Source organism: Trifolium pratense, linkage group LG4 (genome assembly GCF_020283565.1).
Source record: "Trifolium pratense cultivar HEN17-A07 linkage group LG4, ARS_RC_1.1, whole genome shotgun sequence".
In the NCBI taxonomy this organism is placed as follows: Eukaryota; Viridiplantae; Streptophyta; class Magnoliopsida; order Fabales; family Fabaceae; genus Trifolium; species Trifolium pratense.
This window is the reverse complement of record NC_060062.1, coordinates 35,988,811-36,007,441: the sequence shown is the minus strand read 5'-3', so window position 1 is coordinate 36,007,441 and position 18,631 is coordinate 35,988,811. Positions and strand designations below refer to the sequence as shown.

General features: G+C 35.6%; 1 protein-coding gene across 1 annotated transcript; it reads right to left on the bottom strand.

Moving 5' to 3' along the window:
- Positions 1–2,216: 2,216 nt before the first annotated feature.
- LOC123922579 (E3 ubiquitin-protein ligase SINA-like 7) lies at positions 2,217–10,383 on the bottom strand. Its single transcript, XM_045975283.1, has 4 exons — positions 10,254–10,383; positions 9,321–9,526; positions 2,538–2,985; positions 2,217–2,426 (listed from the first exon to the last, which is right to left on the bottom strand). Exons 1-4 carry the CDS (start codon positions 10,374–10,376, stop codon positions 2,217–2,219), a joined length of 987 nt encoding a protein of 328 aa, XP_045831239.1. The 5' UTR covers positions 10,377–10,383.
- Positions 10,384–18,631: the final 8,248 nt, after the last annotated feature.

Genomic DNA, 18,631 nt, shown 5'->3' with positions numbered 1-18,631 from the left:
ATTTATATTCCATTCCGCTCCATTCCACTCCATTCCATTATGTTTCATTCCATTCCGCTCCATTATGTTCCATCAATCCAAACATAGCCTTAGTGACAAACGATCCACTACCTTTTGGAATATGTATTACAGTATTACACTTGTTGACTTTACACAGATAGATTGTTTTACAAGCAATCTGTTTGTGCATTTGTATTGTAGTTAGTGTGCATCTTATGTAGGCTAGCTTAGCTTAAGTAGTTGTTAGATGCATCTTATAACTGCTTTCATCATTGTAAGAATACTAACATTGAAGCTTTGAGCCTTTGACCATGCGTCTTCTTCAATTTTCTTCTGCATTTTCTTCTATGTTGCATAACTTCATGAATATGTAACTTTGTAGTCATACTGTATTTAGCTCTCTCTCTCTCTCTCTCTCTCTCTCTCTCTCTCTCTCTATATATATATATATATATATATATATATATATATATATATATATATATATATATATATATATATATATATATATATATATATATATATATATATATATATATATATATATATATATAGGGGAAAGATCAAATGACACCGGTGTAACATTTGAGTAATGTTACACCGCTCAATAACAGTTTAACGAATATAAATTTTACAAAATTCACCGTTGGATTGAAAGTTTATATCATATAGATCATATATCTTAAATTTTACAAAAATATAAAATCGTTTGATATGTTATTAGGACGAATCAAGATAAACAACATTCAATAAAAACGCATAAACCGTTAATCTTGATTGGTCTCAATAACTAATCAAACGATTATAGATTTTTGTAAAATTTAACATATATGATCTATATGATATAAACTTTCAATCCAACGGTGAATTTTGTAAATTTATTTTCGTTAATGCGTTATTAAGTGGTGTAACATTAATTAAATGTTACAAAAACAGTTGTAGAGTACAAATCAGGAGTACCAGTAGTACTCAACAACTAAACAAAAAGAGAAAAGATACAAAATAAAAGCTACATAAAAGGACTCCCCAAGACTAAAGATCACCACACCTCCCAAAGCGACCATCAAAGGGAAGAAGAAGGAAAAGTCAGTAAAGACCCACTTTGCTAATTTAGACCAACTTTATTTATAAACCCCTTTATGTTTCAAAAGACATAAAACAACATGTTTTTTTGTCCAAAAAAAAGTGAAGTTATTTTTTGACAATGCTGCTTATTTTGCCGTAAAATTTAAAATTTATTGTTTCTTCAGTTGAGATCGGAAACTAGAATTTTTTTTCCAGTAAATCCAATATACAGTTTCTTTAGGGTTTTAATTGAAAACCATGGAGGATGGCTAATTGGGTATTTGATTTTTTCGACAATAAACCATGTGGTGGAGAATTGATATCTGGGTATTGAATTTTTTCAATTAGAATCGGCTATCTTGAATTAATTTGATTTGCTCACAATCCAAAAATTAATTAATAGTGAATGTGAAGGGAGAAAAAGGAAGAACAGTGAATCAATTTGTGTTTTTGATTTTTTAGGTTGTTTATTTAATTTGCATATGTTTATAATTAAATGGCTGTAATTTACACAACATTTACCTAACTAACCCTTAATTTTCTAGTGTAAAATAACTAAATGTCAATGATTTTTTTGTCCAAAGTGAAAAGGTGTACCTTACTAACTTAGACCTTCATGTTTTTAGGTGAGTATAAATTAGCAAACCCCATATATATATATATATATATAAACAAACAAATTGAAAATTTTGGTGTGGCCATGGCCACACTTGGCCTACACATAGGTCCGTCTCTGGACTCATACATATTCTTGCATGAGTCAACAATCCCTCTTTCATCCATATGGTAATCCAAAGAAGTCACTGCATGTTCCAATGTGAGAATTACTGCATGTTCCAATGTGAGAATTACTTCGGCATTGTAATCCAAATATATAAATACTATAGAAGTCACTGCATGTTCCAATGTGAGAATTACTGAACCATTTCAACTAGTATTGAAAAATAAATATACTGTATCATACATAGATAAAACAAAAACACAAAAGTCAAATACTTAATATCGAAAGCAAATGTGAAAGACTTGTTATCAATAATGTATGACTTCTCTGCTTATAGGGTGATTGTCTTGATGATAACTTGATGAAGTGGACGGTTTCATTTCATAATTGTCTTGTATGTAGTAATCAGCAATGGCGTTGTGGACGTAGCCTACCAGCAAAGGAGGATTGACTCATTTTGAATGTTACAATTGGCAAGGGTTAGGCTGTCATCTAGTAGCCTACCAGCAAAGAGTAGACGTAGTTGATGATGCACTGGGATGTCTACTGCGTCAAGAATCATCAACTTCACATCAAGTATCGTGTCTGAACTCTTAACGTTTAGGGTGATTGTCGTCAAGGTCTTGATGAATATTTGCATCTGCATCTCAATTTCCAACACATTGATCAATTATAAAACATAAAAGAAAAAGTAAGATTTTAATTGCAGAATAAAAAATCAAAGCAAAGAAAAGGATATTATAGGATGTACCATGCGGGGCTTTATGGGGGACTTTATGCAAACATCTAGCTTGAGAGATTTAGAAGAATCAATTGGAATCATAAGGAACTCTAATGAAAGAGTTCCTAACGTAAACCGTTGGACATTCGTCGCAACTGACTGTAATTTCAGTGTAGATTTGTGAGACCTAGCCAATATATCATAATGATGATCAAACTCAAACGACTTAGGCCCAATGCAACAAATGTTGATTGCAATTCCCAAATTCATAGTACTATCATTGAGAATAAATAGTTTGCCGTCTTCTTTCGCTCGAAGAACAATTGTTTCATCATTTGACTTCAAGGGGACAACAAAGGAGTCGTCATAAGAAAAATTAATTTGAGAATCCCTATGTTTATGGCTGAAATGGTTGGACAACACTTTTGATGATGCAACAAAGTCACAACCAGAAAGGGGGCAGTAACATGGTTCATGGTGTTGTGGCAAGTGTGAGTGGTTAAGTCCCACATTGCTTAGAAAAGTGGAGGTTGAACACTTTATAAGTGAGATGACCCATAAACCTAATACCTTAAGGTTTTGGGTAAGAGTGTGGTGTCCAACTCACTTGTAGAGTTGTTCTTAAGCCCAATGTGGATGATCCCCCGGCTGCCCCCTCGTGATGACCCAACAGTGGTATCAGAGCCGATGGTTCGACGAAGGGTTGAACTGGCTCCTTGTATCGAAAGTCTTCCTGACAAAGGTGGTCAGGCGGCGAGTCCCGTGGAGCAGTGTGGCTTACGGCGGTACAAGTGTAGGATGAAGAAAGCTTCCGCTGTTGGGTCATCACGAGGGGGCAGCCGGGGGATCATCCACATTGGGCTTAAGAACAACTCTACAAGTGAGTTGGACACCACACTCTTACCCAAAACCTTAAGGTATTAGGTTTATGGGTCATCTCACTTATAAAGTGTTCAACCTCCACTTTTCTAAGCAATGTGGGACTTAACCACTCACACTTGCCACAACAATCTCCCCCTCAAGTGTGAGTCCATCCATTATTGGATATGCTCCCCCTCAAGCGGAATTAGCACAATAATAATAATAACGAGCAATACGCAGCGGAAATAAAATTCCCCAAACTTGTAAGAACCTTGAGGATCAACAACAAATAATATGGCAGACAATAAAGCAAAATAAAGACACCGGAATTTTAACGTGGAAAACCCTCGATGTGAGAGTAAAAAACCACGGGTCGTCCAGACCAAAGAAATAGCTCCACTATAATCAAATAAGGGTACAAAAGAGTCTCCAAGTGAGGCACAAATAAGTGCTAACAACCGATTACACAACAAAGCACTAAAGCTTACAAAACAAGAACAAGAAGATGAAAATACCCAAAACACCTGCTGTATTGCGGACTGAATATCTCACGAACCAGACCTTGTTTCGACGATCCGAACGGTCAAAAGATAGCCTCTGGAGTTGCGAACCTGCCCTCCAAATTTGAGAGATATCCAACGGTTAACGAATCGGGAATCGAAGTTTTAGTGGGACTGGTTTGAGAAAAACGGGAATTGTTTTCTCTCTTCTTTTCTCTCTTTTTGAAGGTTGTTCTCTCACAAAATTTACTCACATAATAACCCTAGTATGACCACTCTCCACTTATATAAGTGAGACATAATGGGCTAATAAAATTGGACTTTTCTCCACATAGGAAGGGAGCCCAAAACCCAACAAATCTCCCCCTCACAACTATGTGGAGGAAATCGCCAAACCGGCGATATCACAACATGCTTCAAATTTTCCCCTTGGTAACGTCTTGGTCATCATATCTGAACCATTATCATCCGTATGAACCTTAACTAGTTCCAACAACTTAGCATCCAAAACATCACGTATCCAGTGATACCTTACATCAATATGTTTGGACCGATTATGAAAAGTCGGATTCTTACCAAGATGAATAGCACTTTGGCTATCAACAAATAACACATATTTGTCTTGAACAAAACCAAGCTCCTGCAAGAATTTCTTCAACCATAGCAACTCTTTGCATGCTTCGGTAATGGCAATGAACTCCGCCTCTGTAGTAGACAATGCTACACACTTTTGCAATCTGGACTGCCAAGCTACAGCTCCCCCTGCAAACTTAATCATGTAGCCCGACGTAGACTTCCTAGAATCAATGTCGCCAGCCATATCTGAGTCAGAGTACCCTTCCAAAGTAGGCTTATCTCCCCCAAAGCAAAGTCTCATACAAGTAGTACCACGAAGATACCTTAAAACCCATTTTACAGCATTCCAATGCTCTCTACCTGGATTTGACAAAAATCTACTGACTGTACCAACAGCATGTGCTATATCTGGTCTTGTACACACCATTGCATACATCAAACTACCCACAGCAGACACATAAGGAACACGTTTCATATCAAATGTTTCATCTTCATTTGAAGGACTTTGTTTCGAACTCAGCTTGAAATGAGTAGCAAGAGGAGTGCTTACCGCCTTAGAATTTTCCATCTGGAATCTCTGCAGCACTCTTTTGATATAGTGTTCTTGTGACATCCAAAGTTTCTTCTCCTTTCTGTCACGCGTGATTCTTATGCCAAGAATCTGTTTAGCTTCTCCCATGTCTTTCATGGCAAATGACTCGCCCAACTGCTTCTTTAACCTGTCAATGTTAGAAATATTTTTCCCTACAATAAGCATATCATAAACATATAACAACAGGATAATGAAGTCATCGTTAGAAAATTTTCTAACAAAGACGCAATGATCTGAAGTAGTCTTCTTGTATTCTTGTTCAGACATAACAGACTCAAACTTCTTGTAGCACTGCCTTGGAGCTTGCTTCAACCCATATAGGCTCTTTCTCAATCTACACACATAGTCTTCTTTGCCTTTAACTTGAAAACCATCGGGTTGCTTCATGTAGATCTCTTCCTCCAAATCACCATGAAGGAAAGCCGTTTTCACATCCATTTGATCAACCTCTAGATCAAGAGTAGCAGCCAAACCCAACACGGTTCTAATTGATGACATCTTCACAACAGGTGAGAAAATTTCATTAAAATCAACACCCTTTCTTTGACGAAAACCTTTCACTACCAATCTGGCTTTATACCTTGGAGACTCAGAGTTACTCTCATGTTTGACTCTATATATCCACCTATTTTCCAAAGCCCTTTTGCCTTTAGGCAACTTCACTAAATCATAAGTGTGATTATCATGCAAGGATTTCATCTCATCATTCATTGCATCCAACCACTTTTGATTTTCATCACTTTCCATGGCTTCTTGAAAATACTCAGGTTCACCCTCATCAGTCAAAGTCACATACTCGTCAGAATTATACCTTGTAGAAGGTTGTCTCTGTCTGTTGGACTTCCTAAGTTGAACTTGAGATGATTCTGGAGCTTCACCAAGATTCTCATCCTGTGACATATCATTCTCCTCATCATTATCAGCTGGAATATATACCTCTTCTCCAAGTTGTTGATCATCAACATAATCATGTGGCTCACCATTTTGAACATCACCACCAATAGTATCCAGATTATGAACAGGCAACCGAACTGGATCAATATTAGACAAACTAACATCTTTCTCGGGTGTAGTTTTCTCCACCTTATCGATGTCTTCAATAGTTTGGTCTTCCATGAACACAACATCGCGGCTTCTGATAAGTTTATTCCCTATAGGATCATAAAACTTGTAACCAAACTCATCCTGCCCATAGCCGATGAAGATACATTGTTTTGACTTTGCATCCAACTTGGATCTTTCATCCTTTGGAACATGCACAAAAGCCTTACAACCAAAGACTCTCAAATGATCATATTTGACATTCTTACCAAACCAAATTTTGTCTGGAACTTCACTGTTCAAAACAACAGTAGGAGTAAGATTAATAACATGCACTGCCGTGTACAGTGCTTCACCCCAATAATGTTGAGGCAACTTAGCTTCAGAGAGCATACATATAACTCTCTCAACAAGTGTTCGATTCATCCTCTTTGCTAAACCATTCAACTGAGGAGTTTTAGGAGGAGTCTTTTCATGTGCAATACCCTGTTGCTTACAATAGACATCAAAGGGACCACAATACTCACCACCATTATCAGAACGAACACATTTCAGCTTCTTACCTGATTGCCTCTCAACCAAAGCATGAAATTCTTTGAATTTCTCCAACACTTGGTCTTTTGTCTTTATAGCATATACCCATAGTTTCCTGGAACAGTCATCAATAAAAGTAACAAAATAAAGTGCACCACTAAAAGATTTTACCTTTAATGGACCACAAACATCAGAATGCACCAATTGAAGCAACTCTGACTTTCTTGAGGGAGGATGCTTCTTGAAGGATACTCTAGTCTGTTTACCAGTCATGCAATGAGAACACTTCTCCAAATCTGCATTCTTTAATCCTGGAAGCACATCCTTTTTGGCTAAAACATTCAGCCCCTTTTCACTAATATGACTAAGTCTTCGGTGCCACAAAGATGCTTTCAAGTCGATAACATTCACACTGTCTCTAGCAACCAAAGCTTTTGTCCAATACAGTTTAGAAGTTTTCTCCCCTCTAGCCACAACCAAGTTACCTTTACTGAGTTTCCACTTTCCAGAACCAAAGTGATTATCATAACCACAATCATCAAGCATATGCACAGAGATCAAATTAAAACGAACATCCGGAGCATGTTTGACATCTCTAAGCAACAATTGCATTCCCATGTTGGTTTGCAAGCAAATATCACCAACACCAATTACCTTAGCTACACCATCATTACCCATCTTCAACCCTCCAAAGTCACCGGAAGTATAAGATGTGAAGAACTCCTTCCTCGGTGTAACATGCAATGTAGCACCACTGTCAACAATCCACATGCTCTCATCTGATACAAGATTAATGGACTCATGATCACGGAGAATAACAAGATCATCATTGATAGCAGTAGTAACACGATCATCATCATGATCTTCACGATCTCTTTGTTTCTGCTTACCCTTCTTGCCTTTGTTATCTTTTCTCCACTGATAACAGTACTTTTGTATGTGCCCTGATTTATGACAATAATTACACTCCATATTCTTGTATCGCCCTTTGGACTTGCTTCTGCTATTCTCTCTACCACCCTTCGGTTCTTTCTTCTGACTTCTCCCCCTATTTTCAGTGACAAGTACCTCGGATTGAGATGAAGTACCTTGTGCCTTCCTTCTCATCTCCTCATTAAGAATACCACCCTTAGCCGTTTCCAAAGAAACAACACCTTTAGGAGCAGAACTTGTAATAGAAACCCGAAACGTCTCCCAAGACTCTGGTAAAGATAGCAATAGAAATAGTCCCAAAAGTTCATCTTCAAATTTAATACCCATTCCTGACATCTGATCAAGGAGCCCCTGAAATTCACTCAAGTGATCTGAAATAGAAGTCCCCTCCTTATACTTCAAACTTATGAAGCTATTCAACAAGAACAATTTATTATTCCCTGATTTAGAGGCATACAAGGACTCTAACTTCTCCCACAAAGTTTTTGCATGTATCTCATTAGCAATATGATTATAAATATTATCTTCAACATATTGCCGAATAAAACCACATACCTGTTGATGTTCAAACTCCCATTCTTCATCAGACATAGATTTCGGCTTTGCGGAACTAAATACCGGTAAGTGCAATTTCTTCACAAATAACAAGTCTTTCATCTTGCCCTTCCACAAATGGTAATTAGACCCATTCAACAATACCATCTTCATATTTGTATTTGACTCCATCTTTCAAACAAGTAAAATTGCCCTTAACCAAGAGCTCTGGTACCACTCTGATGGACTCACACTTGAGGGGGAGATTGTTGTGGCAAGTGTGAGTGGTTAAGTCCCACATTGCTTAGAAAAGTGGAGGTTGAACACTTTATAAGTGAGATGACCCATAAACCTAATACCTTAAGGTTTTGGGTAAGAGTGTGGTGTCCAAACTCACTTGTAGAGTTGTTCTTAAGCCCAATGTGGATGATCCCCGGCTGCCCCCTCGTGATGACCCAACAGTGGTATCAGAGCCGATGGTTCGACGAAGGGTTGAACTGGCTCCTTGTATCGAAAGTCTTCCTGACAAAGGTGGTCAGGCGGCGAGTCCCGTGGAGCAGTGTGGCTTACGGCGGTACAAGTGTAGGATGAAGAAAGCTTCCGCTTGAGGGGGAGCATATCCAATAATGGATGGACTCACACTTGAGGGGGAGATTGTTGTGGCAAGTGTGAGTGGTTAAGTCCCACATTGCTTAGAAAAGTGGAGGTTGAACACTTTATAAGTGAGATGACCCATAAACCTAATACCTTAAGGTTTTGGGTAAGAGTGTGGTGTCCAACTCACTTGTAGAGTTGTTCTTAAGCCCAATGTGGATGATCCCCCGGCTGCCCCCTCGTGATGACCCAACAGTGGTATCAGAGCCGATGGTTCGACGAAGGGTTGAACTGGCTCCTTGTATCGAAAGTCTTCCTGACAAAGGTGGTCAGGCGGCGAGTCCCGTGGAGCAGTGTGGCTTACGGCGGTACAAGTGTAGGATGAAGAAAGCTTCCGCTTGAGGGGGAGCATATCCAATAATGGATGGACTCACACTTGAGGGGGAGATTGTTGTGGCAAGTGTGAGTGGTTAAGTCCCACATTGCTTAGAAAAGTGGAGGTTGAACACTTTATAAGTGAGATGACCCATAAACCTAATACCTTAAGGTTTTGGGTAAGAGTGTGGTGTCCAACTCACTTGTAGAGTTGTTCTTAAGCCCAATGTGGATGATCCCCCGGCTGCCCCCTCGTGATGACCCAACACATGGATGCATTCTTCTTCATGCTTTCTATTTCCAAGGTAACTTATTTTCTCCCCGCAACCATATTTTGTATTTGGACATGACATTTCGATAGATAGCAATAGATTCTCAACGGCTTTACAATGTTTTGAGCAAATGGGCAGTGAGCACTTCGGACATTTGTTCCTAAGTTTAGGACAGCAGGTAGAGCAAACAATATGACCATTATCACACTGAATTGCAACAAAAAAGAAAATCATTAAATTACACTTTGAACGAATTGCTAAAATAAAATAAAAAAATTAATATTGAAAAGTTTGTGTAACTATTGAAAACACTTTATTCATCAATATCATCTCACTCTCTTTAATGCTAGACCTCGTCTCTTATGCATCTATTTCCTTTTCTCCCTAAGTGTGGCTTGTCACTATAGGGACATCTTGGTTCCCATTCTTTTCTGCTGTTTACAAAACCACATAAGATGAGGATGGCAAATTATGTCGGTTTTTCGAAGAATTTGACTCCTCTAAAGTCAGAAAACCAAACGTTATTAATTTATAATAAATTCTTAATTATTATGATGTACTAATAATTTTCATCTTTCATTTTCTATTATTGGCTGATATTAGGGCACCACCGTTGCTCATTCGGAATCAGGTTAGGCTCTAGATGTTATGTCCTGTGTGTGAGACGGTGTATTAAGAGTCTAACACTTACGGTACTACAACCACAACATGATAGAGTATGACATCGTGCAGGCGAATTGAGTATCAAATTTAATGACCAGAAACATATTGCATATATGATGACAAATTAACTCTTCTCAAATGTTGAGTGAAAAAAAACAAAACTCTTCTCAGATGTTGAATATAACTTATGTTAGAGATCGTATGTTCAATCATCAGTTTCATCGTAATTAAAAAAAAAAAAAAACTTATCAACTAAAAATGAAATGCATACCTGAAAGACCGGAATACTTAAGGGTTGAAAACACATGCAACAATCGAGCAATGTAGAGTTGGAAATTATCAGAGGTTCAGAGCTTCTTTTAGTAATATCTCTTGGGGAATCAACAGGCTCCATTGCACTTTTTAACTAACAATGATTAAAAGTAAGTACTAGTAGTACAATGAAAATCAATTGTACTAAAGCATAAAAAAAAATGAAGCTGTTTAAAATTGTTGCATTTAACTTAAAAACAGTAACAGAGAAATTATAGACTCTTAGAGCACCCACATCCATCAAACCCATTTGAGTTATTTAAATGGGTCCCACTTAATATTTTATATTACTTCACACTTTTTAATTATTTAAACAATTCAACTATACTCCAAACAATCCACCAAACACTCTAAAATGGATCCCACTTGTAGGTTAATTGTTTGAAAAAAAGCAAGTAAGTTAATTGTTTGAAAAAGAAAAAGAGAAAGCATGGCTTATGTGGCATATAAAGAGCGTTGGTGTGCAGAGTGTCGCTCGTCACTGTAGAAACGGTGAAAATATGTCAAATATCCATGTTTCCTGACAAAGAGTGGTATTGGACAGTTTAAGACACGGTAAAAAGGTACCGATATTCATGCTCTTATAGAATCCAGCGGTGTGTTGTTTTGGTTTTTGGTCTTCCATGGTTTGGTTACCTATTCGTCTCCCTTTTTAAAGCAAACTGTGACTACTTGCCTACACATTTCATAGAATTGGGTCAAGTGACCCATCCAATGTGTTTTACTATTAGTGGTCGAAAAAAATGCTATTTTTTATATCATTAAAATGCAATTAATGTTCCAATGCACATAGTAAAACTTTTCCTCGTGTGAAGTGGGAACTGAACTACCCTATTTAAGGAGGAGTATATACAAATACCAATGAACCTAATTGAAAATTGGAAGAAAAGAAGAGTAAACTTATCAAATAAATTTTTGGAGAACGTTAACTTGTGCCCTTAAGGGTACATGTTATAAGAAGATAAATGTGAAAAAAATTTATTGAACTTGTGGTGTATTTAATTATCTAAACAATAAATTTTTTGTATCATTAAATATTATATTTCTATTTTTAGGTAGCTTAATATGTGTCCTTAGGGCACAAGTTAACATGACCCTATTATAAAATGTGGTTAATTACTTAATTTTCAATCGTGTCAATATAACTTTTAATAGTTGTAAATTCATTCATGTTCCAATACCTAGGAAAAAAAACTAACCTCGCGTGTAAACAACTTCAATTAATGAGGCATACACTATTCAATTAATGAGCATATACTAGTACCAATAAACTCAATTGAAACTTGGAAGAATCAGAAGAGTCGCTTTTGGTTATAAAAAAAAAAAGAGTCCTAATTTTTTTTCATTTGTTTTGGCCGAACAGAGGCATAGGAATTTCTTTTATTTTTTTTGACAATAATATATACTAATTTTTTTTGTTAGCCCATTTTTAATTTTGGGTTATACTATGATTTTGCTGTCCTATAATTAGGATTTAGGACTGAATGACAATGAATCGAATTAGCTAGGAAATATTTTTGAACTCTATTTGACAATTAACTTATTAAATTTAATTCATAAATCAAATGAGTTAAAGAGTAGGCTTAGTTACACATTTGGTCCCTTACGTTTATTTTAGGTTTCAATTTGGTCCCTTACGTTTAAAAAGTATCTATTTGGTCCCTTACGTTTATTTTATGTTTCAAGTTAGTCCTTTCCGTTAGTTTTGTCACTAACACCGTTTGAACAGTACACGTGTCAGCGTGTCCAAGTGCCACGTGTCAGTCCACATATGCAAATTGACTGCCACATGTGACAAAATTGACGGAAAGGACTAACATGAAACCTAAAATAAACGTAAGGGACCAAATTGATACTTTTTAAACGTAAGGGACCAAATTGAAACCTAAAATAAACGTAAGGGACCAAATGTATAGTTAAGCCTAAAGAGTATTATCGTTAACTAAATAAATAAATTATTTTTTTTTTGTTTTTTTTAAATAAACTAGTTTAAAGACCCGTAGATTCGCACGGGCACGGGTCATTGACTTTTTTATTGGATATTTAAATTTGTCATTATATTATGGTAGAAAATTTATTTAGAATAAAATATTTAAAAATTTGTTAGATAATATTGTTATAATATAAGTGAAACTATTGTGCTATTTTTGTAAGACTTATTAAATAAATAAATTTGATTATAATTAACAATGATAAATTATCCAATTTTTTATGTATCTGTCGCAAATAATAGTCCAGTGTATATTTTTTTAATAAAAAGTTAGAAATTTGATTAGGAATATTTAGGATAATTTAATAAATTTGATAGTAATTAACTTTATAGTATTATCATTATATTATTATAGTTAATAGTATTTTTTTTATGAAAAGTATTGTTTATATTTCTATTTCTATATTCCTAATTTTATGCATGTTCATCTTATTTTTTCTATTTTTTTATTGGCTATTTTATTCTCTTTATCTTTTAATAGATTATTGAGTTGATCATCCCAGTGAGTTTAGCTCAGTTGGTAGGGATATCGTACTATATGTGTATGAGCAGAGGTTCGAATTCCGGACACTCCACTTATTTACCTTTAAGGTAGATTTTCTAGCCACTAGACTACTTGACAAAAAAAAAGATTATTGAGTTGATCATATTAATCTGGTTTGTTGCTATTTTTATGAGTATAGATTGTTCTATTTTGTTCCAATCTATAATCTGTTTTGTTTCTAGTTTTAAGCATATTGATGGTGGTTCTGCAAGTGCACAGAATCGCTACCAAGTAATAAAGTAGCAAGTTTATTGTTCTCCGCAGGATTGTGCCAAGGTTACAGTTTCGCTTAGGAATATGGATAGTTGCATTCGCTTTGTTTGTTTAAGAATGTCACTACTAGAAAACTCGCCTTTAGCGACCGATTTAGAGACCGATTTTGATGAAAATCGGTCTCTAAATCTGTTAGCGACCGATTTTGCGACCATCTAAAATCGGCATCAACGACCCTGGTCGCTACTTCGTTGTGACCAACCCAGCGACCGATTTTGTAGCGACCTAGTTAGCCACCGATGTTAGAGACTGAAATAGTGACCAAACTTAGAGACTGGCTTAGAGACTGAATTTACGTCGCTGGTTACGACGGATCCTACGACGCTACAGTGACTGATTTGAAATTAATTTTTGTTCATTGCGACCAATGTTGCGACCGATTTGTAGACGTTATGTAGGAAATTCAGTATCTATTTCAGTCTCTAATAAATTTTATTTTTTTAATTATTATTATCATTAATTTACAATCCTAGGAAATGCAGAAAAATAATGTGCGGAAAAGTAAATTGCGAAAAATAAATGGTGTGTTTGTGACCACACTGAGTGGTTAAGTGTGGTCGGATCCCTCCCTTACTCCTGCTTGGTTGCTCAATTATTCCCCTCTATAAGGATTTAAACTGTTGAAAATAGGTTTGAAGTAATATTTGTTCCTATTTCTATTACAAGCTATTACAAAGCCTAGTTAAAGGTTAACCTTACTTTATTTACACACCATTATCCAAAGCTCCACTTTTTCGTTTAAACTTTGATCTCATCACCTTGGGGACCCCTAAATTATAAGCTGTCACGTGTGCCTATAGAACTAAGAAAAGACATTCATGAAATAACACATACTGCTGAAATAACACATACAAAAGAGTTCCAATTAAACAAGTAAGATTACATTAGATTACAGCCTAAGTATCATCCTAGATCCAACCTCTATGAGGGATTTAGCTCCTCATAGCTTCTTGATTCCCTCCAAGCTTCAACTCCATGGTAATTGCTTCCATGCTGCTGAATCCCTTGAAGCTATCCACTTGATTGCAGGATCGGACCTCAATTCTCGCCCAGAATCTCTGAAATATGGTGATGAACTCAGAATTTTCGAACCCTTTAACAGAAAACTGACTTTTCAATATATAGTGATTGCAACCATGCCGCGCATCAGATCCATCACGCCGCGCGTGGTTGCGTTTCTTCATACTACGCCGCGCGTGTAACTGCACCACGCCGCGCGTGATTAAGTCAGAGGAGAACTGATCTTCAGTAAAGCTTATTACGCCGCGCGTGATTGGTTCCACGCACCCGACGTAGTTCAACTCCTCTATCACGCCGCGCGTGGTCCTTCTCACGTCGTGCGTGATGATGTTTGTGGCGAACCTTCTTCTGATCAGGGTATTACGCCGCGCGTGGACAAGTCCCCATGCCGCGCATAATTAAAGCAGGTTTTGGTCTTCTCTGTGATGTGTATTACGCGGCGCGTGATGCATCACGCCCCCAGCGTAGTTGAAATGCATCATTTCCTGCATAATTTCCTGTTTTCTTGTATTCCAAGTAACCTTGCTTCTGAGTTGATTTATCTTGATTTTATTGCTTAAAATCCTCTAAAATAAGTCTAATGTTCCTCAAATAAACATGGATTATGAGAGTGTGACGATCTGTCATCAGTTGTGACAACTGATTTCGCAAAAGTTGTAGCCAAACTTCCAGATCGTTCAAAGCCGGATCCTTCAAAATCTGACTTGGTTGAAGAAATCAAGAAATTGGGATTAACTGATGAAGAGGAAATTGACTTGGTGATCAAATTTTCTCATAATCAACATTATGAAAAGTTCTTTTGGGAGTTTGAAGGTTCCCAAAGAATGAATTTTGTGAGGAAGATAATGAGAATGACTTGACTTCTGGGAGTTTGATGATGATATTCAGACGTGTTATTAGACAAGTCGCATTTATATTTTATGTTTTAATTAAGATTTATTTTGAAACTTGTCATCATTAATTAGACTTTGGTTATTATGATTATTTGTTGTGTGTTTTGGATATTAATTTTATGGAGTTTTTATGATTTGATTTTGATTATTATAAATTTTATTGATTTGCAATGTAGTTTTTATAATTTAATTGTTTAAATAATTGTTATTTTATTGAAATAATAAATAAAATATTTGTATATCTTCAAAATTTTGTTTTGTGACTTTATACAATGTAAAATCAATCATTTTACATTAAAAAGGGCATTACAGTAAATTTTGTATTATTTTGTCCAGTGCTTAACATATCAAACAATGTACAGTACAATATTGATTGTCCTGTGCACTGATCATCAAACAGAGTACAATACAAAAAGTTGTCTTGTAACTCAGTCACCTGTACTGTACTGTTCTGTCCAGTAACTATACTTTTGCAGATCAAACGCACCCTAAGAGTAGATCACAAAATTACAACTCAACTAAAACAAATCACCTCTGTGCTTTAATCAATGGCAGCAACCAGAGAGGTATACAAAGTAAAGCACAAGGCTTTACATAGACACAAAACCCTAAAAGACTACATCTTTGATATTCATTTATGATTCGGTTTCGGTAAAGAAAACTGGGTCTTGAGTCTTCCTTATATAGTATCTATAGCATGGGCTTGTTGAGCAATTCAGGCTTCAGATAGAACAGCAGGTCAATGGAATTAATATCCACCACACATATTCTTGAACCAAATATAATGTTTCCTTAAATATATTGTTTCCTTAAATGTTACAACCTTTAGGAACAAAACTAGGGCATGGCCGCCTTCTGGAACATCAGGAAAAGCGCACTACTTGGTGCACAAGTAAAACGACGAGATTCCATAAATAGAACTCCACGCGAGATTAAAACCGCGAAAACATCGCACACTGGATATTGTATCAAATGCTTAAGCATTCAGTCCAACATCTTGCTAGTATATTTTTTTTAGCAAAATGAGGCAACATACAAAAACCTCAACAAGATCGACATAAAAATATGTTTATTCGTGAGAAGTACTCTTTATTTTACAAGTTGATTTGTTGAGTTGAGTTAGACATAACCAAAATTGTAAAATAGTTCCCTCCCTCCGTCCTTGTTATTAAACACCTTTACAAAAAATTATGAGTATTAAAAAAAATTGTTAAAGTACTCCGGCCTCCGGTCCTTTTTATAAGAAACACTTTGAAAAAAACACACGAACTAAGGAAGCTAATTTTCTCATTAATAATTCTAGAGTTTTATATTGTATTCCAAAAGTAACCTTGGACTAACATGGAGAATATATCTCTCTAATTAATGCTAGTGCATTGGAATGAAGTATTTGATTTCATTTAATAAGGGTATAAATGGAATTGTGCATTTAAGAAAGAATAAATTTAAAGAGTGTTTCTTATTAAAAGGACCAAATAAAATTTCGAAAGTGTTTCTTATAAAAAGGACCGGAGGGAGTAATTGTTGGGAATTGCCTTAGAATTGGTTCAGCAGCTGGCCATCACGTGGGGTGTGGCCCTGGCTTCGCGGGGAGTAAATCACGCGGGGGCATAGCCCTGGCTACGAGGGGCATAATTGTTGTAGCAGGAAAATGGCTTGCAGCTGATGACCACGCCCAGCGTGAGCACGCAATATATATGCTGCTTGTTGTTTTTATGCAGCCGCCAAAGAGAGAAAAAGTGGTTTTTTAGGGTTCTGTCTTCCAACATAAAGATAAAGGCTAGGGGTTTAATAGGGTTCCTCTTCGGTAATCTCTAGGGTTTGATAAGTGATTCTAACACCTTGTAAACACTTATTGATTGAATCTCTTGGTCACGATGAGAGATTCGGAAAAATGGTAGAATTAGGAAAACTCTAATTCCTGCAACTCTTTGTGGTTGAATCTTTTTGTAATTAAGGGCAATTCTATTGATAGTGGAACGGAGAGCTCTCTCCCCCAGAGTAGGTTGTTTTAACCAAACTGGGTAAACAAATTCATCGTGTTCTTTATCGTTTTCATAGTTTTAGCCTTTATGTTTAATTACTTATTATTCCATTTTGTTTTGGTTGCTTATTCGTATACTGTCCACACACTAAATGATTATTGGTGTGGTGTCTTCGAATTCACAACAGTAATAAACTTGTCTGAAATGCGTGTGATTATTACAAAAAATTATTCTTTGTATTAAATATATTTATTTTTAGGAGAATGTTAACTTGTGCCCTTTAGGCACATGTTAAGGAAGCAAAAATAGAAATTATTAAATGCTAATTTGTGTATTTTGACTTTTGAATCATTAAATTTCTTGTATCATTAAATGTTGAATTTCTATTTTGGTATATCTTAACATGTGCCCTTAAGCACATGTTAACAAGACCCTTATTTTTAAGAATGCAGAACAGAACAATATAGCAATCAAACGCACAAGGGTTGGTTACTTTAATAGAAACAAAATTACATGCCAACTTGTTTTTGGAAATACATTAAAGTGGCGGTACTAGGGTGGGGCTGAGGGTGGCCACGGCCCTCCCCCACCCCAAAAAAATATTTTTTTATAGGTGTATTATTAATTCAAATATATTATTGATGAATTTAAGAAATTCTATACACGTATTTGTACAAATATTAATGTAAATATTTGTTTACAGTTTATTTTTAATAACTATAAGAAACTCAACATATATATTAGTTCAAAGTATTAGTGCAAATATTAGTTTATATTCTATTGTTGATGTTTTTCACTCTGTATATATACGTAGAGTATTATTTTTAAGTTATATAGTTTAATTTTATAATAATGAACTTTGATTTTGTTCGTCCAAAAATAACGCATACATAATTGAATTTATAATATTGAGTAAAATTAACTGAACCAACGTATATAAATAGGTTATGGGTTCGATCTTCAGCTCATTGTAAACAAAAAAAATGTATATAAATATGAACATAACATCTTATTTGCTTAAAAAAAATCTTATTTGAACACAAATTTGACCAACATATATTTTTACACAGTATATTTTTAAATATAATATTATTTTCGTATTTAATTTTTATATTAAAAAAAATTATGGCCCCCCCAAATTATTTTTTCTGGTTCCGCCACTTATTAACTGTATCCATATTAAACAAACACTATCATCTTGTTTTTCCTTTTGCAAGTTCAAATGATTAAACGAGAAAACTTAAGCCATGAAATTAAAAATAAAGGATGTCAAGAAAACAATTTGTTTAAGCTAAGCACATCACAACAAAGAACAAACAATATGATCAGAATACTGAAGTGTTGCTATTAAGATTAAATCAAACTCTACTGCAGGAGTCACCGCATGTTTCTATGTGAGAATTATAACTTCAATTGTTGAAACTTGAAAATCATCCCAATCATTTATATAGACAAAACAAAAAGAACAAAAGTCAAATCCTTAATAACAAAAGCAAAAGTCAAAGATTCATGCATGACTTCTCTACTTAAAGGGGTGATTGCCTTCATGATAAGCATTGTTGATGGTGCAGACGATGAAGTGGACTATTGCCTGCTCTCGGATATAGTAATCGGCAACAGTGCAGTGGTTAT